General features: G+C 42.2%; 1 protein-coding gene across 1 annotated transcript in view; it reads left to right on the top strand.

Moving 5' to 3' along the window:
• The window catches only part of LOC133663002 (uncharacterized), a 73,997-nt gene that overhangs the window by 44,922 nt on the left and 16,414 nt on the right, over window positions 1-12,661 (top strand). The window contains exons 10-13 of the mRNA XM_062067190.1: window positions 11,621-11,750; window positions 11,886-12,061; window positions 12,182-12,330; window positions 12,439-12,589. Of these exons, the coding sequence (XP_061923174.1) occupies window positions 11,621-11,750; window positions 11,886-12,061; window positions 12,182-12,330; window positions 12,439-12,589 (606 nt within the window). The remainder of the gene's footprint in view (window positions 1-11,620; window positions 11,751-11,885; window positions 12,062-12,181; window positions 12,331-12,438; window positions 12,590-12,661) is intronic.

The following is a 12,661-nucleotide window of genomic DNA, read 5'->3' as shown; positions in this document are numbered from 1 at the left end:
ATCCTAGGAGCTATGTTGTCCGGGGGCTTTCATGCCCCCTGGTAGGGTCTCCCAAGACAAACAGGTCCTAGGTGAGGGATCAGACAAAGAGCAGCTCAAAGACTTCTATGGAAAGGAAACAAGGATTCAGATTTCCCTCGCCCGGACGCGGGTCACCGGGGCCCCCCTCCGGAGCCAGGCCCGGAGTTGGGGCACGATGGCGAGCGCCTGGTGGCCGGGCCTGTCCCCATGGGGCCCGGCCGGGCACAGCCCGAAGAGGCAACGTGGGTCCCCCCTCCAATGGGCTCACCACTCATGGGAGGGGCCATAGAGGTCGGGTGCATTGTGAGCTGGGCGGCAGCCGAAGGCAGGGCACTTGGCGGTCCGATCCTCGGCTACATAAGCTAGCTCTTGGGATGTGGAACGTCACCTCGCTGGGGGGGAAGGAGCCTGAGCTTGTGCGCGAGGTAGAGAAGTTCCGGCTGGATATAGTCGGACTCACCTCGACGCACAGCAAGGGCTCTGGAACCAGTTCTCTCGAGAGGGGCTGGACTCTCTTCCACACTGGCGTTGCACGCAGTGAGAGGCGACGAGCTGGGGTAGCAATTCTTGTTGCCCCCCGGCTCAGAGCCTGCACGTTGGAGTTCAACCCGGTGGACGAGAGGGTAGCCTCCCTCCGCCTTCGGGTGGGGGAACGAGTCCTGACTGTTGTTTGTGCTTACGCACCAAACGGCAGTTCAGAGTACCCACTCTTTTTGGATACACTCGAGGGAGTACTGGAGAGTGCTCCCCCGGGTGATTCCCTTGTCCTACTGGGTGACTTCAACGCTCATGTTGGCAACGACAGTGAAACCTGGAGAGGTGTGATTGGGAAGAATGGCCGCCCGGATCTGAACCCGAGTGGTGTTTTGTTATTGGACTTTTGTGCTCGTCACAGATTGTCCATAACGAACACCATGTTCATGCATAAGGGTGTCCATATCTGCACTTGGCACCAGGACACCCTAGGCCGCAGTTCCATGATCGACTTTGTAGTTGTGTCATCGGATTTGCGGCCTCATGTTTTGGACACTCGGGTGAAGAGAGGGGCGGAGCTTTCTACCGATCACCACCTGGTGGTGAGTTGGCTGCGATGGTGGGGGAGGATGCCGGACAGACCTGGCAGGCCCAAACGCATTGTGAGGGTCTGCTGGGAACGTCTGGCAGAGTCTCCTGTCAGAGAGAGTTTCAATTCCCACCTCCGGAAGAACTTTGAACATGTCACGAGGGAGGTGCTGGACATTGAGTCCGAGTGGACCATGTTCCGCACCTCTATTGTCGAGGCGGCTGATTGGAGCTGTGGCCGCAAGGTAGTTTGTGCCTGTCGTGGCGGTAATTCTAGAACCCGTTGGTGGACACCGGCGGTGAGGGATGCCGTCAAGCTGAAGAAGGAGTCCTATCGGGTTCTTTTGGCTCATGGGACTCCTGAGGCAGCGGACAGGTACCGACAGGCCAAGCGGTGTGCGGCTTCAGCGGTCGCGGAGGCAAAAACTCGGACATGGGAGGAGTTCGGTGAGGCCATGGAAAACGACTTCCGGGCGGCTTCGAAGCGATTTTGGACCACCATCCGCCGCCTCAGGAAGGAGAAGCAGTGCACTGTCAACACTGTGTATGGTGCGGATGGTGTTCTGCTGACCTCGACTGCGGATGTTGTGGATCGGTGGAGGGAATACTTCGAAGACCTCCTCAATCCCACCGACACGTCTTCCTATGAGGAAGCAGTGCCTGGGGAATCTGTGGTGGGCTCTCCTATTTCTGGGGCTGAGGTTGCTGAGGTAGTTAAAAAGCTCCTCGGTGGCAAGGCCCCGGGGGTGGATGAGATCCGCCCGGAGTTCCTTAAGGCTCTGGATGCTGTGGGGCTGTCTTGGTTGACAAGACTCTGCAGTATCGCATGGACATCGGGGGCGGTACCTCTGGATTGGCAGACCGGGGTGGTGGTTCCTCTCTTTAAGAAGGGAAACCGGAGGATGTGTTCCAACTATCGTGGGATCACACTCCTCAGCCTTCCCGGTAAGGACTATTCGGGTGTACTGGAGAGGAGACTACGCCGGATAGTCGAACCTCGGATTCAGGAGGAACAGTGTGGTTTTCGTTCTGGTCGTGGAACTGTGGACCAGCTCTATACTCTCGGCAGGGTCCTTGAGGGTGCATGGGAGTTTGCCCAACCAGTCTACATGTGCTTTGTGGACTTGGAGAAGGCATTCGACCGTGTCCCTCGGGAGGTCCTGTGGGGAGTGCTCAGAGAGTATGGGGTATCGGACTGTCTGATTGTGGCTGTCCGCTCCCTGTACGATCAGTGTCAGAACTTTGTCCGCATTTCCGGCAGTAAGTCGGACACGTTTCCAGTGAGGGTTGGACTGCGCCAAGACTGCCCTTTGTCACCGATTCTGTTCATAACTTTTATGGACAGAATTTCTAGGCGCAGTCAAGGCGTTGAGGGGATCCGGTTTGGTGGCTGCAGGATTAGGTCTCTGCTTTTTGCAGATGATGTGGTCCTGATGGCTTCATCTGGCCAGGATCTTCAGCTCTCACTGGATCGGTTCGCAGCCGAGTGTGAAGCGACTGGGATGAGAATCAGCACCTCCAAGTCCGAGTCCATGGTTCTTGCCCGGAAAAGGGTGGAGTGCCATCTCCGGGTTGGGGAGGAGACCCTGCCCCAAGTGGAGGAGTTCAAGTACCTAGGAGTCTTGTTCACGAGTGAGGGAAAAGTGGATCGTGAGATCGACAGGCGAATCGGTGCGGCGTCTTCAGTAATGCGGACGCTGTATAGGTCCGTTGTGGTGAAGAAGGAGCTGAGCCGGAAGGCAAAGCTCTCAATTTACCGGTCGATCTACGTTCCCATCCTCACCTATGGTCATGAGCTTTGGGTCATGACCGAAAGGACAAGATCACGGGTACAGGCAGCCGAAATGAGTTTCCTCCGCCGGGTGGCGGGGCTCTCCCTTAGAGATAGGGTGAGAAGCTCTGCCATCCGGGGGGAGCTCAAAGTAAAGCCGCTGCTCCTCCACATCGAGAGGAGCCAGATGAGGTGATTCGGGCATCTGGTCAGGATGCCACCCGAACGCCTCCCTCGGAAGATATTTAGGGCACGTCCAACCGGTAGGAGGCCACGGGGAAGACCCAGGACACGTTGGGAAGACTATGTCTCCCGGCTGGCCTGGGAACGCCTCGGGATCCCCCGGGAGGGGCTGGACGAAGTGACTGGGGAGAGGAAAATCTGGGCTTCCCTGCTTAGGCTGCTGCCCCCGCGACCCGACCTCGGATAAGCGGAAGAAGATGGATGGATGGATGGATAATCGGATAAAAGAGACAAACTACATTTCTATCCTTTCCAGTATTTTATTGGAAAAAACCAGCATACTGGCACCATACTTATTTTGATTATTGTTTCTCAGCTGTTCGTACATGTTGCAGTTTATAAATAAAGGTTTATTTTATTTTATTTTTTTAAATTTTTATTTTTTTTTAAAAAGCCTCTGCGCATGCGCATAGCATAGATCCAACGAATCGATGACTAAATTAATCGGCAACTATTTTTATAATCGATTTTAATCGATTAGTTGTTGCAGCCCTAATATATATATATATATATGTATATATATATATATATATATATATATATATATATATATATATATATATATATATATATATATATATAAAATGTGTTTGCTCATTGGCTCAAAAAAAAATCTCCTGAGGATTGAGGAAAACCCCTAATGAAACAGGCCTGTAGAGATGAAATAGTCTTGTGATTTTTTTCCCACACATACCTGTACATATGTATATATTATATATATATATATATATATATATATACATATATATATATATATATATATATATATATATATATATATATATATATATATATAAAACGTGTTTGCTCATTGGCTCAAAAAAAAATCTCCTGAGGATTGAGGAAAACCCCTAATGAAACAGGCCTGTAGAGATGAAATAGTCTTGTGATTTTTTTCCCACACATACCTGTACATATGTATATATATATATATATATATATATATATATATATATATATATATATATATATATATATATATATATATATATATATATATATATATATATATATATATATATCTGTAACAAAATGTAAAGCCATAGGCTCACACAAGTTCCGTAAATAATCCAAATTTGGAGCACAGCATCATCGTTTTCACAGCTTTTTGGTTGTTAGAGGTAGAGAGTGTTTTAATGTAGAGTTCTAAATCTTTTTTAAAGGGGCAAGTGTGGGAGTCGGTTCTGAAGTATGAAGTAAAGAGACGTAACTTCATCACCTCGCCTGGTTATTGACTCCAACCCAGAATATTACACTGCCCATACCTACGCTCCTTCAAAGGCTGTGCTACTGGCTGCAAAGCATTGCACTTTCAAATACAACAATGAATAGAGAGGAGTGTTATGTGTATATATGTGTAAATAAATGAACACTGAAATTAAAGTATTTATTTTATTTATATGTATATATATAATAAAATACATATATATATATATATATATATATATATATATACCGGTAGCTAGAATTCACTGAAAGTCAGGTATTTATTTTATATATATATATATATATAAGAAATACTTGAATTTCAGTGAATTCTAGCTATAAATATACTCCTCCCCCTCAACCCACCCCCCCCCCCCCCAAAATCTCCCGAATTTGGAGGTCTCAAGGTTGGCAAGTATGATATGCAAACACGAATGAGGAATTATTTTATCATGTGATTTGGCTGTCTCCATACGTTTCACATTGCCGTGACAGCCGTGCTAATGTTGGAATCCATTTCCTCAGCGTATCAGCATATTGAGAAGGAAATGGGCACTGACACTACCCATATCCACACAGGTTTTATTTGTCGAAAATATATTTTGCCCTGTCAGTTCGATTACACATCGACATACAGGCTAACGGGCCTATACTTCCCCCGTTAGCCTATATGTCGATGTGTCATCGAACTGGACTTTACGTATTCGCTCATTGACCGGGCTAGAATTGATTGATTGGTTGAAACTTTTATTAGTAGATTGCCCAGTACAGTACATATTCCGTGTTCAACTTGTTTAAGTCGGGGTCCACGTTAATCAATTCATGGTAATGCATGCTAAGCATTCGTTGCACGAACACACTAGCTTTCCTAGACAAGATCATAGACTGTATTGGACAAAATAGTTTACATATGAAATGTCCATTTCCATTTATTACAAGTTATAAGAAAAAGTAAATGCCTTACTTACTGTACCTATCAAGGAGGAAATTAGCAAATTGGACGTCAGATTAAAAAAATCTTCTCCGCCTTTAAACGTCTCCATATTTCAAAGGCATTCCTGGTACAAATCCTCATTTTGTTCCTGGCTTTGTCATGAATAAGTTAAGAATCGTAACAACGCGTTTAAAATTTACTAAGGTCTGACATGTTTAGTAACTTTACCAGTGGCAGTAGCTAGACGAAGATGGCGGTGCGTACCTGGCAACCTGGATGTGACACACTAATGGATTTTCTAATTGTTGAAACGGTGGAGGGTGGGACATCGAAAATGAAAACAATAAGAAGATTTCAGGGCTGTAACTTAATTTTGAAATGAGCATATCCCGGCTGAACTACTGTTATCAGTTATGGAGGTATTCGAAAATAACATGATTTATTAATGCCTTCTGACATATCAGCGCCATTTAATGATGACTTGACATGAAATTCTTACATATGGCTCCTTTTTAAATAGTTCATTAATTTATAACAGCATTCATTTGGATTCAATATTATTTTTTCAGCAATGACAGCTTCAAGGGAAAAAAACGCTTGCATGGCAGCTTTGTATTATTAAAGTCAACATTGCAACTTTTTGTCGTTACATTTCACCTGTTAGCTCTTTTATTCCACTTTTTACGTATTTTTTTAATAGTATTTTTAGAATGTGCCGTGGGCCGTTAAAAAATTAGCTGCTGGCCGCAAATGGCCCCCGGGCCGCATGTTGGACGCCCCTGCAATCGAATGTACTACAAAGTTGTTAGCTATAAGCTACAGCTAGTAATTATAACTCTTATGGGGTTTATTCTGACAATTACTATGGCAACTAGGAGTGGGAAGGCTTGTTATTTAAATGTATGCCCACAACTTAAAGTGGTCATATTATGATTTTTGTCACCATTTAAAACACTTCCTTGTGGTCTACATAACATGTAATGGTGGTTATTTGGTCAAAACTCTGCATACATTTGGTTTTACAGACCATCTTTGAGCCGCTTTCTGACTCTCTCTTCAGAATGCACAGTTTTGATGTTTCTGTGAAATTTTTTCCAAGTGTGACGTCAGCCGATATCTCCATGTATGGTATCAATTTACCCAAAACCTTTTGTGCGAGTCCGCCATTGTAGTCCGTGCTGTAATCAATAATCTCCTTCTTTTTCACTATTCTCTTGTTGTGGGGCTGACTGGCTTGTACATGCACATGCATGTTAAAATCCTCCGCTGTTGCCATTTCTGGTACAAAGTAAAAATCGACCAATAGGTTTTTTTCAGGACCGATACCGATCATTAGTACTCAAAGAGGCCGATAACTAGGGATGATGGTTGTTAAGAAATTATCGATTTTGATGCCATTATCGAAACGATTCCTTATCGGTTCTCTTATCTAATCCAAATAGGCTGTTGTATATGGGGAAAAAAACACAATACTTGGTTTAACAAAAGCTCACTTTTATTTTTTAAGGAAAAAATTAAATTAAATAAATAAATAAATATTGACTGTTGTTACCCTAAAAAATAAATAAATAAATATTGACTGTTAGTGCCTCTTTAAGTGGGCCATCTAAGAAAAATACATGCAGGGAAAATCCTGCATTCATTTGTATTGTACAGCACTTTACATTTGAAACAAATCTCAGAGTAATGGTGTTATTTACTTTTTGCTCCACTACATGTCAGCAAAATACAATTACTAACCTACTTGTATTCGTCTGTGTTCACCAAGTTGAAGGGGAGGAGATTTTTCACCATCATTCTCGTTAGCTTGCGAGTAATGTTACTCTCCTCCTCACTCATCTTGCTGGATTCGAATAAAGAACCAAATCTTTTTCTTTACTATAGTGGCTTCGATAACGGGAACCGTTTCTCAAAAAGGGATTTGAATCCATGGAATCGGTTCTTTTCTAATCGAACAATCGGGAGAACCGGTTTCGAACATCATCCCTACCGATAACTGATATTAATTTGCAGTAAAAGTTATTTCAACATAAATAGTATATGTCAGTAGACAGCTGGGCAAGGATTTAAGTTGTTTTTTAAACATTATTTTTCAGGAAACGTCGAGCTCGTAGCGACATAATGTGTAAAGCGACACTAATGTTGTGGTTAATGTAGCACCAAACAACATCAGGGGATTTCACAAACACGTGTGTCTAATAGTGCAGGTCGGAGGAGCATGAACATTTGCATTTCAAAATATCGGTGTCGACACATGAGCATTGCAGTGAAAAAAAAGGCATGTCTTGACATGCAGGGCAAACAGGCTGGTGCTTGAGCAGTCTACTTGATTATTTATTTATTCTTTTAAATACTAAATACTTGTATCATATGTGTATATATTGTATCTGCTGATGTAGTTCTGTTGAGCTGTAAAAAAAAAAGATGAAAGAGGTTGATACAGATATACAGTCACGATCAAAAGTTTACATACACTTAATAATAATAATGGATTAGATTTTATATCACGCTTTTCTATTGTTAGATACTGAAAGCGCTCACAGAGAAGTGAGAACCCATCATTTATTCAAACCTGGTGGTGGTAAGCTACTTTTGTAGCCACAGCTGCCCTGGGGTAGACTGACGGAAGCGAGGCTGCCAGTTTGCGCCTACGCCCCTCCGACCACCACCTATCAGTCATTCATCATGCATTCATTCACCAGTGTGAGCAGCACCGGGGGCAAGGGTGAAGTGTCCTGCTCAAGGACACAACGGCAGCGATTTGGATGTCAAGAGGCGGGGAGCGAACCGGCAACCCTCAGGTTTCTGGCATGTCCGCTCTACCCACTATGCCATGCCTCCCCACTTGTAAAGAACATAATGTCATGGCTGTCTTGAGTTTCCAATAATTTCTACAACTCTTTTTTTGTGATAGAGTGATTGGAGCACATACTTGTTGGTCACAAAAAACATTCATGAAGTTTGGTTCTCTGGGCCTGTTTTGCTGCCAATGGAACTGGTGCTTTACAGAGAGTAAATAGGACAATGAAAAAGGAGGATTACCTCCAAATTCTTCAGAACAACCTAAAATCATCAGTTTGGGTCTTGGGCGCAATTGGGTGTTCCAACAGGACAATGACCCCAAACACACGTCAAAAGTGGTAAAGGAATGGCTAAATCAGGCTAGAATTAAGGTTTTAGAATGGCCTTCCCAAAGTCATATAAATAATGATAAATGGGTTATACTTGTATAGCGCTTTTCTACCTTCAAGGTACTCAAAGCGCTTTGACGGTATTTCCACATTCACCCATTCACACACACATTCACACACTGATGGCGGGAGCTGCCATGCAAGGCGCTAACCAGCAGCCATCAGGAGCAAGGGTGAAGTGTCTTGCTCAAGGACACAACGGACGTGACTAGGTTGGTAGAAGGTGGGAATTGAACCAGGAACCCTCCGATTGCTGGCACGGCCACTCTACCAACTTCGCCACGCCGTCCTGACTTAAATGTGTGGTCAATGCTGAAGAAACAAGTCCATGTCAGAAAACCAACAAATTTAGCTGAACTGCACCAATTTTGTCAAGAAGAGTGGTCAAAATTTCAACCAGAAGCTTGTGGATGGCTACCAAAAGCGCCTTATTGCAATGAAACTTGCCAAGGGACATGTAACCAAATATTAACATTGCTGTATGTATACTTTTGACCCAGCAGATTTGGTCACATTCTCAGTAGACCCATAATAAATTCATAAAATAACCAAACTTCATGAATGTTTTTTGTGACCAACAAGTATGTGCTCCAATCACTCTATCACAGGGGTAACCAACGCGGTGCCCGCGGGCACCAGGTAGCCCGTAAGGACCTGTTGAGTAGCCCGCTGGCCTGTTCTAAAAATAGCTCAAATAGCAGCACTTACCAGTTAGCTGCCTCTATTTTTTAAATTGTATTTATTTACTAGCAAGCTGGTCTCGCTTTGCTCTACATTTTTAATTCTAAGAGAGACAAAACTCAAATAGAATTTGAAAATCCAAGAAAATATTTTAAAGACTTGGTCTTCACTTGTTTAAATAAATTCATTATTTTTTTTACTTTGCTTCTTATAACTTTCAGAAAGACAATTTTAGAGAAAAAATACAACCTTAAAAATTATTTTAGGATTTTTAAACACATATACCTTTTTACCTTTTAAATTCCTTCCTCTTCTTTCCTAACAATTTAAATCAATGTTCAAGTAATTTTTTTTTTTTATTGTTAAGAATAATAAATACATTTTAATTTAATTCTTCAATTTAGCTTCTGTTTTTTCGACGAAGAATATTTGTGAAATATTTCTTCAAACTTATTATGATTAAAATTCAAAAAAATTATTCTGGCAAATCTAGAAAATCTGTAGAATCAAATTTAAATCTTATTTCAAAGTATTTTGAATTTCTTTTAAAATTTTTGTTCTGGAAAATCTAGAAGAAATAATGATTTGTTAGAAATATAGCTTGGTCCAATTTGTTATATAGTGCAGATTGGATTTTAACCTATTGTCATCAAAATTCTAAAATTAATCTTAATCAGGAAAAATTATTAATGATGTTCCATAAATTATTTTTTTTATTTTTTCAAAAAGATTCGAATTAGCTAGTTTTTCTCTTCTTTTTTTCGGTTGAATTTTGAATTTTAAAGAGTCGAAATTGAAGATAAACTATTTCAAAATTTAATTGTCATTTTTTTTCCCGTTTTTTCTCCTCTTTTAAACCGTTCAATTAAGTGTAAATATCATTAATTATTAATAATAACATAGAGTTAAAGGTAAATTGAGCAAATTGGCTATTTCTAGCAATTTATTTAAGTGTGTATCAAACTGGTAGCCCTTCGCATTAATCAGTACCCAAGAAGTAGCTCTTGGTTTCAAAAAGGTTGGTGACCCCTGCTCTATCACAAAAAAATAAGAGTTGTAGAAATTATTGGAAACTCAAGACAGCCATCACATTACGTTCTTTACAAGTGTATGTAAACTTTGGATCGCGACTGTACGTCAAAATGCCAAATAAAGGCCCGGCCGATATTCAGTCCATCTCTAACACAAAAGTGGCGTATAGTTCTAACTTATATCGGTCAGTAGACTCGCTATGGGAAGGCTAAAAACTACAACAAAGATGGCGGGGAGAAGACACAGTCGTAGTGGAGGCACGTAAATAATACTGCCCACAAAACGGCACATCCTGAAGAGACGGTCAGAAAGAAAGGAAATATGACCCCTTTAAAACTTCTTCCCACTCCTTTGACCCACCATTACATGTTATGTAGACTACAATGAAAAATCATAATATGACCCTTTATAAAACTTCTTCCTACTCCTTTTCAGGAATGTTGAATTGTGCTTTTAGTACATTTTTTAAGCTCATTCCAGTTTTTGTGTGACTTTTGAGGCTCGCTGTTCTTGCATTTTAGTCACTTTGTATGGCTTTTGCTCTATTCCCTTCTGAAGGTTCCACTGTACATTGCAATGAAGTAGATATGTCCGATAATATCAGACTGCCGATAATATCGGACTGCCGATAACATCGGACGATAAATGCTTTAAAATGTAATATCGGAAATTATCGGTATCGGTTTCAAAAAAGTAAGATTTATGACTTTTTAAAACGCTGCTGTACTGAGTGGTACATGGACGTAGGGAAAAGTACAGATCGCCAATAAACTTTAAAGGCACTGCCTTTGTGTGCCGGCCCAATCACACAATATCTACGGCTTTTCACACACAGAAGTGAATGCAACGCATACTTGGTCAACAGCCATACAGGTCACACTGAGGGTGACCGTATAAACAACTTTAACACTGTTACAAATATGCGCCACACTCTGAACCCACACCAAACAAGAATGACAAACACATTTCGGGAGAGTATCCGCACCGTAACACAACATAAACACAACAGAACAAATACCTAGAACCCCTTGCAGCACTAACTCTTCCGGGACGTTACAATATACACCCCCCTCCACCCCACCACCTCAACCCCGCCCATCTCAACCTCCTCATGCTCTCTCAGGGAGAGCATGTCCCAAATTCCAAGCAGCTGTTTTGAGGCATGTTAAAAAAAATAATGCACTTTGTGACTTCAATAATAAATATGGCAGTGCCATGTTGGCATTTTTTTCCATAACTTGAGTTGATTTATTTTGGAAAACCTTGTTACATTGTTTAATGCATCCAGCGGGGCATCACAACAAAATTAGGCATAATAATGTGTTAATTCCACGACTGTATTTATCGGTATCGGTTGATATCGGAATCCGTAATTAAGAGTTGGACAATATCGGATATTGGCAAAAAAGCCATTATTGGACATCTCTACAATGAAGTGATAAATATCAACAAAAAAAAAAGATTGTCTTTGTTTTGCAGCGATGACTGAACTTCCCCAACCTGTCAACATTGCCCTGACCTCCAATAATTTCATTCATATGCTAACATGGGAGCCCGGACCTGCCACACCTGGGGATGTTTATTACCAAGTCTTTTTCATCACAGACACGTGAGTTGGCAAATTGCCCATTAACACATTATAATGGGACTGTGTGTGAAGGCAGCTTGTCCTTACAGTTGATTGACTACACAATCCAGCAATATGTCATTCTTCTGCTCTCATTGCTGCGATTGTGTCCTCCAGGGGAATCGATTGGCTCCCAGTGGCTTCCTGCCAGCATGTGCATTACCCTCTGGTTTGCAACATGACCAAAGCCTTCTCCAACCCCAGTCTGGTCTACATAACCCAAGTTGTAGCCGAGCTGGGAGATCAGGCCTCCCTTCCAACAAGCCACCCTGGTTTCCAGCCCATAAAAGACAGTAGGAATGATATTACTGTATTATGGCTTGACTCACTACAATAAAATGGACTTTTGATCTTTGAAAGAGTCTTTAAGATTATAAGTAAGTATGTCAGCTGTGTGTTTCTGTGTGATTCAGCTTACTTGGACCTGCCGTTAATGACCGTGGCTCCTTGTGGACAAAATGTGTGTGTGGAACTTCAGCCTCCAATGCAGCACCTGAGGGACTTCTATGAACCTCTGAGTTACCAACTCCGCGTCAAGAGCAGCGATGCAGAAAGAGAGCTGGTAATTACAAAGTACAATATAAGTACAACAACACTCTGTAACCAAGCTATATGAAGTGTGCTTATTTGTTTCAAATCCATATTTTACTCTACCTGCTCGGTCTTTCAGGAAACCAAATCTCTGAAGAGAGTCACTCTGGAGAACCTCGCTCCCGGTAGGGACTACTGCATCTCGGTCCGCTTCTTTGACAGCCTTGTCCCCAGGGTGTCCAACTACAGCCAAGCTCAATGTGCCTTCATCCCGGGTATCTTTACTTCAGGTACAGACAACCATTCAATTTATCTCTACATTCATTTCAGTTTTTTGTTTTTTTTGTTGCGTTATGTTTATT

This window comes from Entelurus aequoreus, linkage group LG13 (assembly GCF_033978785.1).
Source record: "Entelurus aequoreus isolate RoL-2023_Sb linkage group LG13, RoL_Eaeq_v1.1, whole genome shotgun sequence".
Classification (NCBI taxonomy): domain Eukaryota; kingdom Metazoa; phylum Chordata; class Actinopteri; order Syngnathiformes; family Syngnathidae; genus Entelurus; species Entelurus aequoreus.
The sequence above is the reverse complement of the archived record's forward strand: the minus strand, read 5'-3'. Positions and strand labels throughout refer to the sequence as shown.